At 38.6% G+C, this 19,141-nt stretch overlaps 1 protein-coding gene across 8 annotated transcripts in view; it reads left to right on the top strand.

Annotated features, from left to right (window-relative positions):
• Positions 1–19,141, top strand: part of LOC102218549 (pro-neuregulin-2, membrane-bound isoform-like) — a 124,645-nt gene that overhangs the window by 85,789 nt on the left and 19,715 nt on the right. For all 8 annotated transcript variants that reach the window (XM_023342161.1, XM_014471313.2, XM_023342159.1 and 5 more), the window contains exon 3: positions 12–130. In XM_023342161.1, the coding sequence (XP_023197929.1) occupies positions 12–130 (119 nt within the window). The remainder of the gene's footprint in view (positions 1–11; positions 131–19,141) is intronic.

The raw sequence follows: 19,141 nt of genomic DNA, 5'->3' as shown, positions 1-19,141 counted from the left end.
GTCACCCACAGGAAATCCTCCAAAGTCCAGATCAACATAGCGAAACTGGAGGATTCTGGGAATTACACTTGTGTGGTGGAGAACTCGCTGGGGAAGGACAACTCCACTGGCACCGTCAACGTACAAAGCAGTGAGTACCGACTCCCGAGCAACAGGCAGAGCAGCGCAGATGACCTGGCATTGTTGTTGTTGTTGCAACTGTTCTCTTGCCAATTGAGAGATCTGACAGAGTCAGATGGCATGCAGGGATAGTAACATGCATGGAGAACAACTGTCCACACATGTGGTTTTGGCCTACTGTTCAGTGGAATGGCGCACTATACTTGGCAATGAGCAAGAGTGAAATGTATCGGAAGGTATGTCTGTTTCAAACAGCAACTAATTAAAATGGGAAGTTTCAAAAGGAGTGTGGGATAGAAGCTAATGGGATTGTTTGGTAGAGATTGATGTCTGTGGGTTACAGATTTTCACAAAGCCTGTAGCAGATGAAAGAGTTTTGATAACAGCTGCTTCCATTTGGTGAGGTGGTGAGTTTGCCTTTGGTCCAAGAAGTGTCGGGAAAGTTCAAGGCTGCTCTTGGTAGCTTTTATTTTTATATGAATTGGTCCAAAATAACATAAGAGTTGAAGGAATCTCACCTATAGATCTTCTTCTGCTTCTAATCAAGAAAGAACATGCTGGATATTGGATACAGATTGTTCAAAAAAGATCCTGCATTGAACTTTCTGTGCAAGATGAAAACATATCTGTACAAGTTCTAGGAAATGTACAGAATATCCACATTGCCTTAGAAAATATCCATATTTATTCATTTTATAACTACAGACTTTATTGTAATTTAATGGGATTTTATCTGACGTGCATAATTATGAAGTGAAAACAAAATAGTCAAATCTAAAATGTGTGGTAAACATTTTCATTCAGACTTGTTTACTTTGTTACCACTGAGGAATTCCCATGTAACAAATTACGCATGCAATCAAGCTTTTGGACGCCTTCTGACTGTGGTTTAATGTCAGTGTAAATATATTTTCTCTGAAGGGATAAGTGGTTTGTTAGAGAACATTAGTGAAGACCAAGGACCACAAGATAGGTCAGAAAGAAATTTGTAATTTGGGTAAAACCATGTAGAAGAAACAGCAAACATCTAGAAGAAGGTGGAGTTTAAAACGGAACTTTTTGGCCTACAGGCAAAAAGGCTCATGGTTATGTATTACATATTATTGGTCTATTACATAAAATCCCAATATTATACATCCAAATCTTTGGTTACAGCATAACAAAAAGTCAAAAAGATGAAGGGGAGTTAATTAGCAAGCCTCTCAATAGTTTTGAATATTGTGTGACTTCAAAATGCTGGACACCATTTCTGACCCTGACAGCTGGTTGATTTTTGTTGACATCCCACACACCTAGAGATATAGCTGCTGAAAAAAGACGAAAAGCCGGCTTCGGCAACCGGGGGCTGTTGAGTTACACTTAGTGTCCTTGTAATCACTTTCAGGCACAATATTCACTCCCCCTTCTTTCTTTACATTAGTCAAGGCCACCTTTTTAGAGCTATTGTTTAGCGTTTGCAGTCTTAAGCTTGAGCTGCATTATTAGAGTATGGCTGCTCTTCTCAGAGAAAGAACGCGCCCATTGTGTTTGGGAAAAACAGAGAAGGCTTGATATCCAGCAAACAATTTTTGCAGAAAAGAAGCCATCCATCTTGTGTTTTTAAATTGGCTGCAGATTGCCTCTTTTATTTCTCTGACATCTAAAAAGCTTTAGCTGAGTTTTATGAGTGGATCATGTGACTCCTACTTTATGCGTACAGTGCGACACTCGGCTTTGTCCAGACACGGTGTCTTATTTCTCTTTGCCAAAATCAATGCAATATTTATGCATCCTTCTAAGACACACTGTGCTGACATTTATTAAATGTTAATGTCATACAGGTAAGTCACTGCACAACAACCATGTTTATTGGCAATTAAAACAAAATGGGTTGAATCATGCTCTGAAGCCTCAGAGGTTGGAGAATCCCTGGTGACTGCACCTGCTTGTCTTCATATTCAGTGAAGGCTCAAGAGTATGTGATTGGTGGCCCATGAAACTATATATGATGATCTTAGCAGGCTGAAATCCTGGTGATGCAGAAATATCAAAGAAAATCTAAAATTACAAAGCAGTGAGCATGTGGGCTTATTCCCACAGTAGCCATAATGGAGAAAACATGACAGAGCAGCATTATGGAACAGTGTTTTCACTTGCAGTGCAGACGATTTAAAACAAGTTGAACAGGATATCCTTACGTGTAGCGCAATGTATGATAAACAAGAGCTGGCAACTGGTAGAGCAGACGCTAAAGCAAAGACAAAAAAAATATGTTTCGTCTTTCTTATTCACCATCTATACATATCTTTGTGTAAAAGCGTCCCTGTGCTTTTCCATCTGTCAGCACGGACGTTTCTTTAAGTCGCTCAATGGCATAGCTGTCCTTCCCTTAAAACGCCAGCGATCACGGGTTGTATGTCACAGTTTGGTTTGTTTGTGTACGTGTGGATGTGTCGGTTCACCGTTCCTTAAAAACATCCCATTGTACTCCAACAGCACGCCCACTTCTGTCATGCTTCAGGGAAGAAGGCAAGACGGGGCGAATCGGGGGTGACACGTCTATAGGCAGGTCTGAAGACTTCGCTGAGGAGATGTACGCTAATTATCCATAACAGTATAACTACCCACCAAATGTTAAGGCAGGTTCACTTTTTGACTTTTAAGCATCACTGACTTGATGAGATAAGGACTTCATTAATCATCTGAAGCTTTGTATTCATATCCAGCTTCCGTTTAGTCCGATTTCCGTAAATTGGAGTAAATCCAGCATAGCCTAATGAATTCAGAAGTTATCTAATTGACCTAAAAAGGTCATTTTGTGTACAGTGGTGAACAAAAATGCCATCAAGAAGACAAAAGAATGCAGCAAACTGATTAGTGATAATGTTTTGGACAACTTTAAAGCATTGGTAGATGATAAAACAATATCCCAAGGTGTCGAGTCAATCGTATTCATGAGTATTAGTGGCCCAGTCAAAGTCTGTACTTAAATCTCACTGAGAATCTGTGCAAAGAAGTACAGTTCATAACAAGAGGACTCTCCATTCAATGTAATTTCTGTTTCTAGATGTATGAAACAGGTGAAGACATACCTAAATGAACTGCAGCTGCACATGCAGCGAAACACGATATTACAAGGCATTGACTTGTGGAGTTGAATACAAACGGACAACACTTTAAACCTTGCATCACCTAAATGATCTACTTTGTGTTGGTCTGTCACATAAAATTTCATTAGAATACACTGACATTTCTGGTTGTAATATGAGATATTTAAGTACTTTTGTACGGCACTGTAACATGAACTTTTTCAGTACTTTATTTACATTAGTTATGCTACTGAGTACAACAACATGGACCAATGGATGCTTTGTTCAGCCTGTTGCCAGCTTTCATTTCTTAAACAAAAATCTTCTTCTTTCGATGGCTTTAGGTAAGCCCTGGCCTTCGCAGGCCGGAAACATCCTACAACAGCTGCAGATGTTGAGATGCTATGACTCAGCTCTTTAGGCATCAAATTTTGGCTGTTGCAAAAGTCTCCCCTGTAATCCTTAGCCATTTTCTTTCTTCTGCTTTCAGCATATCATCTTCATGGACAAAATGTCCACAATGTGCCTAAACTTATCTCTGGTTCTACTGTAACAAAATATATTTTTCACTGTCTGCTTTCACAACGTTGTGGCTAAATATTGTATTTCTTTAAAGAGGAATGTCGCTGTGATTACAACATGTGGTTGCGAGGCTTAAGGTAGTTGTTTAGGGAAAATGACACATTGCCGTTAAAGCAAATGTGATCAAAGAAAGGTTTGTTGGAAGCTAAAAGCATGGTTTTATTAAAGACGACGCATAGTTGATTAAGGGAGTTTCTTTCCATCCTATTGGGTCAGGAGAGAACCGGCTGTTGTGTTAAAGGGCTGCAGTGGAGCGCGCTTTCCTGCTGCAGTATGTTGCCAAAGCAGCATGTAGCTGCAGTATTATCTGTGTATGTGTGCCTTCAAGTGAGGGAGAGCGAAAGGAGGGAGGGGGGTGCAGATGTAGATGGACAGGGGGAGCAAAAGAAGAAGAAGAAGAACAGAGCGTGGATAAAGGGAGGGGAGAACATGTAAAATGAGGGAATGCATGACAGAAAACAGACAAAGCTATTAGTAAGAGCAAGAGAGATATGTATTACTTGTGGAAGGAGAATACCAGAGCAAGGGAAAAAAAAGTGTGAAGAGAAGGAAGATGTGTTACAGTGCAGTCAGCGGTTTCAAGCTTTTCCCCTTCTTCTTTCTGCTGTATCTGATGTCTGCGTTAGGGTGCAACAGTGTACCTCTTTTCAGAGTGTGATGTGTGTTTTAGCCAAACCTGAGCAAAAAGAAAATGTTAAAAATTTTTATTTTTCCAATTTAAAAAAAAGATCACAGATACATTTTAAAGCAGCTTGGTGCAGCAGCATCAGTTCGACTCACAGCTTACCTACAGTGTAGCACATGGCTGTGCCTGCATGCTGCCTGAAACCAGCACTTAGCTCCACCACATGGTGAATCCAGGCCACCACAACCTACTTCTGCAGAATGTACAGACTTCCCCAGACAAGCATTTGTGTGTTTTTACTTCCATATTTGATAGTTATTACAGAAATGTCTGTTCATAGATTTTTGCAACAGTGTTAGGCAGTAAAATAATATGTCTCTGGCACGGTAAATATAGCAAAAACATTTTTATCAGCATGCCTGAGTAGCACTGAAGGGTGATGACATCTGAGTTGCCTAAAAAAATTCCCAAAAGTGAAAGTGATAGCCGGATTTGGTGCAGAAGCTTCTAACTAAAAACATATAAGACGTTTTCACTGATGCAACACTTTACAGCTGGCCACTGTAACAATATTTGTGCAGCAAGACAAATGTAACCAAGTCTGCCTCGGACAAGAAAAACATGCCAGTTTTCCTCAGAGTGAACCCCATCTCAGCATTTGAAGGCATGCAGTGGCTTCATGCCAGCGGATGGAGTTCGCCAATAATATTGATTGATTGGACTTGTGTGGGGATTTTGCTCATGCCTCTCTGTTGGACGAGTGGAAGAGAAACATACAGTGATTAAGTGCCAGTTACTGAATATTCTACACAGATGGCTGAGATAAGTGTTTGAGTTTCTTGTTTTTTTGTGTTTGTGCATGTAAAAGTACAGTTTTGGCTGCATTTATTCCAGATTTTCCCCAGTGGGCGGTCCACCGTGTTTTTGTATTTAAACATGTTAAGTTGACATTAAATATAAAATGTGAATTAGTAATTATACGTTCCTGGAAGTCATTGTTGACTCCCAATTAGCCAGTGGATCTAAAAACACTAAGTAACACTGTTGACATTTATAACAGACCCAACGCATATATGAACTAAGCAGCTGATTTAGGCCCCCCAGGCCTTCAGGGGCCCCATAAATACTAACATTTTAACACAAACCACAGATATAGAATTTTATCACATGTTTATTGAGAATGTCAATAAATTTGATTTAATGATTTCAGCATAGATGAATTAAAGGAATTCAATTTAAGATTTCACAAAAGATCTTTGTAAAAGTGCAAAGAATAATTTTTGTAGTTAGATTAATTGTTGTTAAACTCACAGCATTAGTGAGAGCCTAATCCTGTGAGTTTGATCTTTGAGTTTGAGCTCTGTTTGTTCAGTAATACATCTCAGTAAGTTACAGTTATCACTGATTGCTTTTATACTTGGCCACAGCAAAGACACATGCAGTCCGGGGTCACTGGTTTATAAAATAAGCTATTTTAAGGAGTTATTCCTTTTTTTAAAAAATAAAAACCAGCGATGCTTAGCCTGTCGGGGTGAAGTGCAGCCTGGCGCCCCGACAGGTTTATAATACATTGGAGGAAACCCTGTCTATTCATTTGAAATGAGGTCCCCTATTATTATCAGTAGTTCCCCACCAGTAGTAGTTTATATGTCGTGTTTTAGTGAGTTTGTGAAAAATTGAACACATCCTCTAAGAGGTAGAAGACTAATGGCACGAAAAAAACTGTTGTCTTAAAATAGGAAGTTTGTTTTCTGTCTACTAAAGATCTTTGATGTTATTGCTATTTGTTGCGATCCCAAACAGTAGGACTAAATAAACTTTGGAAAGTGTAATAATATTTCGGTTTGATATTGGTTCAGAATTTCTTTTCTCCAGTTGTCCATCCAGTTGTGATTTTAAGGATTTTTGCAAAACGGAAGAAATTTGTTCTGTCACGCAAGGTCGCAAGGACACATTTCTTTCATATTTCACAAGAACTCACGTTCAGAGACCCTGGGAAGTCCTCAAAAGTCCCTCCCAACTGTAAACTTCTAACTAAATGTTATATTCAAATGTTGGGGAGGTGTAGATTTTTTAAAGTGTAGCAATACATGTCTTGAATATGTAACATTTTAGTTTGAAATCTTTTAACTGCTAAAATGAGACAAAACTCAGGTCTGACAACCTTCTAGCATTTAAGCTCTCTAAAGATTGAATCGGTTTTCTTGAAAGTTTCTTTCATTAAACTATGAAACACCATGTGCTGTTGATAGAGTACATTAGAAATACTTTTTCTTTCAGGTAAATGGAACTGTGTTTGTCCTCTCCAGACATCTCAGCAACAATTGCTACCATTTAGCAAGTGCTGACTTAAACTTCATCCACGACCCCCAGTGTAGACGCCCGGGGACCATTTGTTGTCCATGTGGTCTGACCTCTACCCTGTAATCAGTCTGGCATGGTGAGACCTGCTGGCCCTCTGCAGCGCGGTGTAGTATATCATCAACTGTTTTCTACAGGGCCAGCTTTGAGAGGCAGCAGCAGTCAGAGTTTGCTTGTTTCCACGTGGCTTCAGATTAAGGCCGCCATTTATCCTGCAGGCCGCCGTGTTGTGATAAGCGCTTGCAAGGCAGCCATGTGTCTGCAGGCTGCAGGTCACATCCTTGGGGGGTGCTGCACACAGCTCCACAGAGAGGCTGTGTGAGCGTCCAGGAATGTGTTGATGGAAATCACAGCTGAACATATGATTGCTCCAACCTCAGTAGTCATGCTGAGGCCCACTAGAAACAATTTGCACACTCCGGGACCCTCCTCTTTACCCCCAGTGACATACACACATAGATGTGCACACGTATGTTTTCCCTCTGTGTCCTGAAGTAGTGATTAACTAATTCACAATGTCTTAATCGTTTTACGGTTGAGTGGAAGGAAGCTCGTTAACATCTTTTCCACACCACAGTTTGGTTTATTTGGCAAGCTCACTATGCCATCTAACATCATACATCAGTAATATTTGAATTTTATTCGAGGGTTTATTGTTGAGATTCTGGAAAGTTTTTGTGTAACATGATTAAACCAAATACAGGAATAACTGTTGTCATCGAGCAAAAACAAAACTGAATTTTTTTCCTGCTTTCTTCCAGTAAATCTGAAGATCTGTTTTACGTAAGTGAAACTGTAAGCACTTTGACTAGGATAAACAGCAGCTTCCTTCGTACCTACTATGTCACCCTTTAGCCTGCGTGCGTAAAACATAACTTACTCACTTGTACCACGCAAACAACAAGATAAACTCGACTCCAATGACGCTAAAGGATGTTAGTTGTGGCCTTGTCGTAAGCCAGTCAATTGTATTGATCGCTGTGTGCAAGAAGAAGCGGCAGCAACAGCTGGACCGCCTATATCTAAGAAGAGCAACTCTTTACATCTGCCAAATGATTTGTATTTACAGCCCACCAGAGAACACCTCGTCAGGCTCTGTGGATGTAGCTGCTGTGCTATTAGTCATACCCACTTTTTCCAAATAATCCAAAGTCTTGAGTTCTGGATAAGAATTCCTGTTTGTGCCAGAATCCCAGGTCTTTTTTAGTCGAAATCTACACACAGAGGCATAATCGGGTCCAGGAGAGATGTTGTAATCTAACTGACAACATTGCAACAAAAAGATTATTTTTACATGGGTCACTTTACCTTTAGAATCCTCCTGATTATCTTTACTTTGTTGAATAAATAGAAATGAATGGAACTGATCATAATCCGAGCATTTAGGACTAAAAATAACAAACTTCCAAAAGAAGATTTTTTATTTAGTTTTCTGTCATTATCAAAGCAAGCTGCGTCAAAGATATTATCCCCAGCATCAGCTCACTGACCGAGGGTGGTTTGTTTCCAACAGAGCTGTGACAGTTTGCACTTATGAGAGTTCAAGCCCTCTTTTTTCTCAAGGGGTTCTCAAATCCAGCCATTTCACCCACGCCGGCGTTTGTTTTTGTTTACTGTTTGGGCCTTCCTGGAAATCTAGTCAGTTTCCAGAAGTGTGGGAGGATCGAGAGTAAGTGGAAAAATTTATGTTTTGAGCAGATGAACACCTCCAGTGTCATAAGCACCAATCATGCACTGGAGCAACATTGCTGATCTGTCAGGCTACAGCATGGGATTGTTATAGTATGTATTTGGCCGACTTAAACTAAGCTGACTCGATCTTAAACTTTAACCTTAAAAAATTCAAAGTCTTCAAAACTTCTCATACATATTAAACTTTTTTTTAAGAATTCACATTATGTCAAACTAATGTATTTTAGTGCGATTTTATGTGACAGGGCAGCAAGGGCAGTGAAGACTGTGAAGTGAAAGAAAAATGTTTTTGAATTTCTTTCTCTTTTTACAAATAAAAATCAAAATAATGCATTTTTATGTTTATGTATTCAGCCACCTCTACTCTAAATATTTTTAGCAAAATCCAGCACAACTATTTTCATTCAGAAGTTATCCAAAAGTGGCAGAAAGCTAAAAGTTCACATCATCCTCATGGGCAAACATGGTGGAAGAAGGAAGGATCACAGTATACGAATGCTTTCTCTTCCTCCTGTGTATAATGTTCCTTTTACCTTAAGTGGAACACAATAGATAGACCAGCAACATAACCCAATAAAAACACAAAAACTGGAGTTCAAAAACCCTGAATTGGGTTAAACCTCCTTCAAGAAATTGAAATATTTTCCATTTTTGTGCTTCTTCTTTGATGCTTTTTATTCTGAGAAACATTTAGTAATGTTTGACTAATAAAACATAATTAAGCACTTTAATGTGGTGCATCCTTCTTCTAATCATAGCCTTTTATATTCTGTATAGACTTAAGAAGCATAATTGGGCAAACAGAATAAAGCAGCTTCCAAATGTTTCCCTCAAACTTTTGTTTTCTCTCTCAGCTTAGTTTCATCCGGTCATTTTGATGTTCTAATGTTATAAATAATCAAAGCACGTCTCATTTCAGAAGATATCCAGTAATCTCTGTGTGTTATACGGGTCAGTTAAGCCATCAGTTTGAATGGATGAGGATATGGCTATGAATGCAGGAGGAAGCAGCTGTTACACTTGAAAAGCTGAGTGATGTGAGCAGGAGGTGACACAAGGTTTTCGCTGTGTGCAGGGGCTTTGTTAACTCTTCCAGTGCTCCTGGACAGAATGTATCAGGGCCTTAATTTGATAGCATAATAAAAAAAATCCCTCTCAGCCCCCTGTCAGCTGTCCTGGTGGTCTTTTCTCTGCTGGTGACCCCAGCTGCGGCTGGCTGTGCTCTGGTTTCTGTTTTAACTTGCCAAATAACTAACAAACACAGCCGTGTTTGTTACTGTTTTCAAAGAGGAGAATTATGGCCTAAAATGTTTCATTGCATCATAAAGGCTTGTTTGTACTGAGGCCGTAATAATTCGCAGTTGCTTGGATGTTTTGTGAACAGAGCAAGAACACTGAGAAGGGGCTTGCCAGAAAACTATTGTTCACTCACATCAAACAAAATCGAGGCTCCTCCTGTTACCTTGCATTGTTCAGAGCGGGGTATGACTAATTCTAGGTGTCCTTGTGCTTTTTAAAATTTTCTTCGTGCACCAGGGGAACATATACTTACCATTCCATTGCTTAAAGCTCAGCAGCTCAGTGTTGTAGTTGAGTTGCCACAGATGTCTGTTATCCTAAACCTCCCATTACTCCATCACGCTGTTTCCGTTCATTGGTGATTTGGCACCTTTACTCATCATCACATCATGTTTGTTAAGGTGAGCAAGGTTCTTCTCCGGGATTTTGTATGAGTAGTGGGTACCTGTAAGTTTACGCTATCCACGTTTAAGTATTAAGGCACGACTTGAGGATGAAACCGTGATACACTCACAGTGAAGTTGATGTGTAGTATACAGAGGCCCAAAAGCCTAACAAATACCCTTGCTACATGACCTGTTTTCAGGGTGTAAGACAAGTGTGGGTGGGGTGTGTATGCATGTGTGTTTATAGGCATAAGAGGGCTGTACTCACACACGCACACGCCCGCATACACGCAAATACAGGTAGGCTATGTACAAATAGGCTGAGTGCTTTTTGGCTTTCGGGGAATAGCAGTGGGAAAATCTTTGGTCTGAACAGCTGGCCATCACAATAACTGTGAGTATGAGACCCAAATTTGGAGTAGGGGTTAAAGGGTTTCCTTTTAGCTCACTAAATCTACTTCTCCTCAGTAAAAAGAGCATCTCACATGCTGACTTTCCAAGTGAAACAGGCATCTGTATTCGTATACCCTATTCATAGTTAACTCCAAAATTACTGATAGTAGATATTCAGATTTAAAGTAAAGTTTTAATTTTATCAACATATTTATAGGCTACTTACTGGAGGTAATATTTTCGAGTGACCCAGTTAAACCCACCACAGAAAAATTGTGAAAATACTGGTGGAAACTTTAAGAACAGTTTCATTGCTGCAACACCAATAAAGCTCTTGCTTTTGATTTTTGACAAGTGTGTAAATATTTTTGACATGCCATTTTTTTAATAAATGCAATAAAAAAATTCATTAAAAATTGAAATTCATTTTACATTTTTATTGTCTTTACAGAGATATCAGAAATCTGCTTATGGGTTGAGACAAAAATAAATAAAAAATTCTATATTTTCCATGGATATCATTTTGGCATTTTGTCCTCATCATCAATGTTCTCTTTAGCAAGACATAACCTCGTATGAGCAAGAAGACTGGAGACTGAAGTGTGGTGTTTGAAAAATTAGTTGATTAAAGCTGCAGTATGTAATTTTATTGCGTAGCTCCAATAAAAGTGTCGACTTCGCCTGTTAATTTTTACTTGAGTCACCTTCAGCTAACCTTGCATAAGACTTAAATCTAAAAGTGTGGCGGTAAAAACATCATCATCTTGCTGAGTGACACATTGTATTCTACACATGCTGAAGGAATTTCCACACAACTTACCATTTGGCCTTTAAGTTCAAATGTGTCACCTTATGGCTGCAAATCTACTTTGTTGACATAACTATAAGAAGCTCTGCCCTGTCGGGGGGCTTTGACCAAAGATGTTGGCAAATTTAGAGGTTTTAAAGTGGATGGGCTTAGGTCCTCAGGGTCAGTGATCAGTGCTAGATTTTACCTTTCCACATCAGTGAGTTAGTGTTTCAAATCTTTCCCAACTGGGTTTTCAGAGTCCCTCCAGCACTGAAAATAAGGACACTCCAAAAGAAGTATGTTCACCACTTCTTGCTCAGGAGATCCAAGGCTGCATTCGTTTTTAATTTTTTTTTTATTTTTATTTTTTATATTTCAACATTTAAAATGTGCAAATAGTTTGAACAACAGAAACGACCAAGCAGAGAGCAAACCTGCCTGGAACTGAGCTGCAGAAAACACAGTTTGGCCATTAGTTGCCAACTGCACTCAAACTGGTGTCCGACAGCAGCCATGGCGTGCGCCCGCGTGTGTGTCGTGCCATTTTCCCGCCCTGCCAAAGACGCACTTTGCTTCCTTGCAGTGCCTGAACAGCTGTTGTGCAATCACATACAAGGTTGCTCTTTGATTACACTTCAGCGCTAAGACGATTGAGGCAGACAAGACCAGGCATATCAGCTATGTGACTGAAAAATGGTAATAGGAGACAAGAATATAAAAGAAGACACACTGGTTGTGGTGGTCTTACTGACGAGTGGGTGGTAGATTAATGTTGCGGGCGGGCTCCATTTTGTTCATTTTCTAAACATTCCTGTTTTCATTTCAAAGGTGTTTGAATTGGGGATAATTTTCTATTGGAAAGAAGCTTTAAAGGAACTCTTATTCATAAAGGGTTTTTTTAATGCATCACACTGAGAGTAAATAGTAATTTAATTCCTCTGGTTATTTGACATGAAATCTCCCTCGCTTGAAGGCACAGATGCTGGATGCAGCTATTGATTGGGTGTGGTTAAACTCTACGTACGGTATTTGGTTTTTGTTAGTTTTGGCACGCTTTGATATTTTCCTTCTGATCGTGTCAACACACCATCTTTTCTCTTCCGTCGTCTTCCAAGCATTCAGTCTGTATCTTGTGCTTTCTTTTCGGCTACCTTTTTATATGTTTTTTTTTTTTTTTATTATTAATCTTACTTTGGCGACAGCTTTATCTCGGTTTCAGCTTCTGTCAACATATGTTGTAATTTCGAATCTGAAAATAAAAACATGTTTCATGCGTCAACGTTCATATTAATACATAAAAATGTCAGTGCTTGCTAATATCTAAAACATAAAGAGCCTTCATGTAACTTCTGCTCCATCTTTTGCTTTGTTTCATGTTTAATTTGTGTTCAGCTGGATAAATGGAGTCATTTATTTCCCCTTTCTTTCATGCACTTTGTTTAAACCACAGAACTTAAGCCCACAAACTTACATCTAAAACTTTCTGCACATCCTCTGTAACCACATCAGACCAAGCTGTCAACGACTTTATATTCAACCAAAGGCACACTTCCCACTTTGGTCTTTTGTGCTGCCAACTTATCAGGTTCATTGTATTAAGTCCATTTAGAGAAGACTGCCTTTGCACAACAGCATAAAAGAACATGCAACACGCAAAAGTGTAGCAAGAATGCCTGCAACTTGAACTGGACCTGAGTTGAAAGATCCTGGTCCCAGCTGTAACAGGAGACATGTCAGACATTCTCTGCCAAGAAGTAAGGAGGTGAAGGGAGGTGAAGGGTGTGTGAGTCTGAAGAGGGGGGAACAATCTGAATTTTTTTTTTCCCGGTTCATAAAAGTGAGTTGTGGAAAAGCATGTATGGGTGACAGAGATTACAGGTACCATCACCCTCTTTATTTATGTTTAATAACCTGTACTTGTGACATTTATAATGTTTTTCCATCTGATTTTCACAGCCCAACAAAGATATTTGTTTTTTGTTTTAATTGTGATGGTGATTTACTGCATCTCGCGTCTGCATGTTTTTGTAGCTCGAAGCTGAATGTCTGAATGAAGGCCTGTGGACTGTTCTCTTACGACTGTGATTTACTCCTGAATCAGAGACATGATTTATACGTTTTATCTTGACAACATTGCTTTTAAGAGCAAAAGTAAAAAAGCCGTAACAAAGTCCAGATGGATGGTGGTCCAGCAGTGTTTAAATAACTGCCTTGACGTTCGCCCTACGCAGATTCAGATTCTATCTCATGCTTCGAGATGCTTTTCTGTTCAACAGCGCTCCGCAGAAGTAAAACAGATTAAGCAAAGCTGAAGAAAATTATCAACATTTGTCATGAATTAGCAGAACATGTGTACAACTTTGCACCGTAGTCGGGCCAAACTGAAAACTTTCATTACACAATTCTGGATAAATGGACTGGACTGTGAGGTGTGGTTCAGGGCTATGATTCGGTGCAAGCAGTTTTCTGTTTGCTACATATGCAGAGGGTGCCTCAGGAGAGGGAAAAAAAAAAGAAACGTGTAAAAGGGACCTCTCTTTTCACTTTTACGATTTTCCTAGAATCCTTTGGAGAGCGTGGAAAGACAGGCATGTTTATGAAGGTTTCCAGATGGTCCGGCTTGCACCCCCAGCTTTTCCTTTTCAGTACTTGGGCCATGAAGGATTAATCAAAGTCAGTGGCAAAAGCTGATGCCTAAACACTGTGGCTCTTACTAACCCAGGAGGAAACCTCTTCTCAGATCTCTTCACATTCAAAGCCCCAGGCTATACTGCTGTGGAAAACTGAAACGCGAGGTTAAGAAACCAAGCAAACTTATCAAAACCTTGGCTACATGAGTGCATATAAACAACACAGGGAAAAAATCCTCTTACTTCAACCCTCATCAACCCAGCAGCCAATCTCCTACTTGGGGTAAAAGGAAATTGTCCCCAATGTTCGGCCAAGAATTAATGAACATACCTTTAACTTTGGAAGGTGCCTAAAGAGCAATATGTGGAATGCACCTGAACTATTTACTCTACAAAACACAGATCATTAAGAAAGTAGGAAGTTTAGATACCAATGATTCAATGTGACTAGTTTCTACATCATTGGGAGCTACATATAAATTAGTTGGATGTCAGAGAAAGCAACGTAAAAAGGGTACATTTCCTTTCAGTTCCTCAGGTTGGGAACTGAAGTTGAAGGTTTCAGAGGAAGTTTATTTTAAAAACTCTGAATTATACCTCACAAAAAATACTTTAAAAAGTAAAGGTTTAGAGTAATTCCTAAAGCAGTATTGTTTAACATTCTTACTAGGTAACTTAAACAACTCATCACTATTGAGAACTAAAGGAACGCACAACTCAACAGAGCATTGACTCTGCATTAGTTGGGATATTTTCGGAGGAAAACTTTAATGCCATGAATTATATTTTTTAAAGAATACATTTTATTCATAATCACCCAAAGTCATCTCTATGTGACTCCATAAAGCTGTGACTTTGCATTAGTTTTGCCACTGAACTAAGATCATTTTTGTTGTCGCCTATTGATGATGACATTTATGCTGTTCTACAAATATAGAACATCAAATTACATTTGAACTATTTATCTGTATAAATAGATTGTACAGCCTGATACAGTTGTATGAAAATAGTGGAGTCAATTTCTCCGTTTTTAAAGAAGACATGCTTAAAGGTGGCTCACTTTTTCTATATTATAAAAAAAAATTGATCTAAACTGGATGAGCACATTCAAACACCAGAAATAAATATGCACCTGATTTACCAAACACATTAAAAGTTGTATATTTTAGAGCTACAAACTGTTCCAAGTTACGTACATAAAAAAAATAAAACCTTCACTGCATTATGAAAAAATAATGTAAAGAATATCAAACCCACCATCAAGAATCTAGTGCTATTTATTAGCAGTGGCTGAATGAAAAGAATAAAGGAATGTAATAAGACTAAAGGTGTTGTAAGTAAAATATGTGCTTTCACTGTGATTATTTTCACTTGCTTCATGTTCAGACATTATTTTGAGAAAGATTTAACCCACTTAAACCTAATCTTCCTCTCAAGACAAACATTCGTCTGATGTAAAACCGATGTGACTGAACGCAATTAAAGAAATCCAAACACACACATAAAACAGAATGACTACTCAACATTATAAACCCACATTGCGTCTATCTCACAGGTTATGAATGTGTACGTAAGCTGAGTTTACTAAGCGTGAAAAATGAAACTCTTCTTCAAGCTGTGAACTGAACCATCACAACATATTGAAAATAAGTAGGTCGGTATAATACTTGAAAATGTTTTTTACACACTTACTGCCAAGAAATTTGTAGGAAAAAAAATGTATGAATGAGCAATGGAGGAAAACAATATCTGTTATAATCACAGAAAAGAAATGCACTTGCAGACTGGATGGATATGCTGTGTTATCAGAGTTTACAACAACTCTGGAAGAATATTCTGTCTGTGAAGAAAATCTGGTCAAAATGTTCTGTCAAGTCACTCATTTAAGTGATGGTGAACGTTTTGCTGCATCACATTTACACAAGAGACGCTCTGGTGATGTGTCAATGTTAATCTCTAAACAATTCAATAAATACTTAAGCTTTATCACGATGTTTAATCTCAAGCTAATATGTTGTTGAGCCTGAACAAACATTAGCACAAACAGATTAGAACAGAAACACAAAGGGATGGAGTATAGGAAGGCATGTGAGAAATCAGCAGCCTCATTTGCAGCATTTCTGCAGTCAGGTCATTAGGATCACTGATTGCGCTTAGTAGTAAAAAACATTTTATTTGTGTATAGAAAATAAGGAAAACTGAAATTCTCGAACATATGTAAACTTTTTTCTTTGATAAAGAGGGAAACTTCAGCCTTTTTCACACCCTTATTTTGATTTTTATTGTTAGCCTAATTATGGGCTTTCCAAGTGATTTAACTGTATAGGCTGCGAACAAATGACGTAGTTCCTGTAATCTTATCATATTTTGTGGTGTTGTGACAAAAGAAAATGCGTCAAAAAAGAAAAAAAAAAAGCAGTTAGGGAAAAAAACAGCTTTGTTTATGACATGCAATACAGACAAATTGCAAAACATCAGTACCAGAGATGATTTTATTCCAAACATGTGCCCCTTTTTCAGTTGTGGTTAGCTGAGACACGCTGGGTTGCACAACAATAAAAAAAAGACCTTCATTTAATTAGGTAAGAGCCAGCAAATCGATCGGTTTATTTTTGCAGCTTGTTGCAAAATGTCGAAGCGAGTTATGGTATTTATACGTGTTTGTAGCCCGATAAAACCTCCTGCAGATGTGCAACTCATACTGAAAAGTTTCCAGAGGACACTTAATGTGTAGTAAGTTTTCCAAACTAAGTGGACAGACTTTTTTTATTTTTTAGCTTTCATCAGTGCTTTTGCAATCCAGAGTGACAAAGCATTAAGGAGAATTTCTATCTGTGCATTAAATCCTTGCATAGATGCGTCAGAAATCACTTAGAGCAGGGGTCTCAAACTCCAGTCCTTGAGGGCCGGTGTCCTGCAACTTTTAGATGTGCCTCTGCTGCACCACACCTAAATAGAATAATTAGGTCATTAGCAATTGGAGAACTGATCTGGAGAACTGACCTACACAAGGAGGAGGTCATTAAGCCCTTTCATTCCAGTGTTTTGTACCTGTGGCACATCTAAAAACTGCAGGACAGCGGCCCTCGAGGACTGGAGTTTGAGACCCCTGACTTAGATCCTTTACTGTCCAAGAGAGCTCTTTTATTTCATGGTTATTTTTCACAGAATTTTGTATTTAGAGATCTCTTAGTTCATGTGAGAACATTCTAAAACTACCCCTTTATTTTTGTCTAGCTTCAGTGTTAAAGTTATGCAAAAGGGGAGGGAGAACAGAAAAAATTAGAACTCTTGGATTTTTTCCTGTGCGACATTATATGTAATAATACTAATTTTTACCATTGCATTTAGTGAAAATTTATATGTACGCCACTGAAAAAATTTACAATATAATTGTAATTGTGTAGCAACTTTTTACATTTTTTTTATTTTTTTGGAATTCTTGAATTGTCTAGGAAGACTTTTTTTTTTCTTTTCATTTCACTGTTAGGAGGGTAAAGCCACGCTTCTGCTTCTTAGAAAAAGCCCTTGAAGACAAACAGATGGGATTTGTTGTTTGGCTAAATGAATCCTGTGTACTGAGCGTAGATGTGTGGGCTCCACCTGCAAGTACTCAGCTGGATGTCAACACAAGACCAGCCTGCTGCTATAGCTGTTTAGTGAAGGTTCCCACTTTAAGGACGTTTGACGAAAAGCCTGTTAGCTGTACTTTAGCCTCTGCTCTTCATTTTTACAATGTATTGATTTTTGAACTTGATGTTTAGATTTTAAATAATCATCAAGTGAATCATAACCTGCTTAATATCCAACTAATGTCTCTTACAGTGATTACCAGAGTTAATGCCAACCAAAGAAAGTGACTGAGTTGAGCAGTTTGTTTCTAAGACATGCCAGGTTTTTGTCTGGAGGAAATACCTGTAATGTACCAAACTGATTGGATTTGACAGGACTTGTCAACAAATATTGCTGAGCATGAAGAAGTATAAAAATGGAAATCAATCCCATGCTTATGTTATCTATTCCCTTAGAAATGCTCAGAGGTGCTGGAGACATTAAGAAAACAGCAGTAGTCTGTTTTTAGACATATTTAAATCATGTCTAAAAATGGTTTCAACCGTTTTTTCCGATATTTTTCCACTCATTAGGGCTGCTTATAGAGTACCACAGGGTATAGTGCTGGAACCAATTTTCCTTTTACATATATCCATCCATCCATCCATCCATCCATCCATCCATCCATCCATCCATCCATCCATCCATCCATCCATTGTCTTGTATCAATAAACGATTGTTGCATGTCAGTTAAAAATCTTGCCATGTTTGAGTGGAATAAGTTCAATAAAGGATCATTTCACCAAACACAGCTGGTGTTATTTTACAGAAACTAAGAGGGGTTTTGTTTATTCATCTATGACCAAAGTAAGCTTGGCTGCTGTACCCTTTTCACATTTTAAAATAAAACTTTTCCCATACTGTTAGCAGCTGAAGAATTGTTATTCACTAAAAAATAATAGACTTCAGTAGTTAAAATACTGCTACAAAAAAATAATAATCACCAATTACATATACAAATGAATTGCAGAATATTTGAACTGTATTATAACGTAACATCTTGTCATTCTGATTTTATTATAGCAGTACAAGTATAACAAACTCAACTGGTAATTGTTTTGGCAGACTGTTTGAGTTGATATAGTTGGTCAGTTATAATCAGACATCGTTTTATTTTTATTTTCCAAGCAGCCGGATTTTTCTTTCTTGTAAGCGACAAAAGCAGTATGGTAGGCTTCTGTCAGACAGCTGACTGGCAGTGTGCAGCATATGATGGGAAAGAACAACTCTCAAAACAACTTCGAAACTTTATGAAAACTTTGTAACCCCCCCACCCCTCCCTCCTCTACTCTGCCCCATCCCAACATCAACAGCTGCTGCTCTGTTTAATGATTCACCCAGCTTGTTTTGCAGTCTTTCCACTAACATTTTTTAAAGCCAAACCCCTAGGAAAGCTTTCCACTTTTAGCATTGGAGGGTGGGTTCAGTCCTTCGAGGTGCCTCAGTCCTTACCTGATCTTTTTTATCAGGAGTTTTACCTGGCAGGACGCAAACTGAATGAGTCAGGTGAAAGTGAAGTTAGCTCCGATCTGCTGCTGAAGCTGAAAATGTTTTCCCATGGAAGTGGCAGCGGATAATGCCGA

Source organism: Xiphophorus maculatus, chromosome 11 (assembly GCF_002775205.1).
Source record: "Xiphophorus maculatus strain JP 163 A chromosome 11, X_maculatus-5.0-male, whole genome shotgun sequence".
Taxonomy (NCBI): Eukaryota; Metazoa; Chordata; class Actinopteri; order Cyprinodontiformes; family Poeciliidae; genus Xiphophorus; species Xiphophorus maculatus.
Note: the sequence above shows the minus strand (reverse complement) of the source record. Positions and strands in the feature narration are given on the sequence as shown.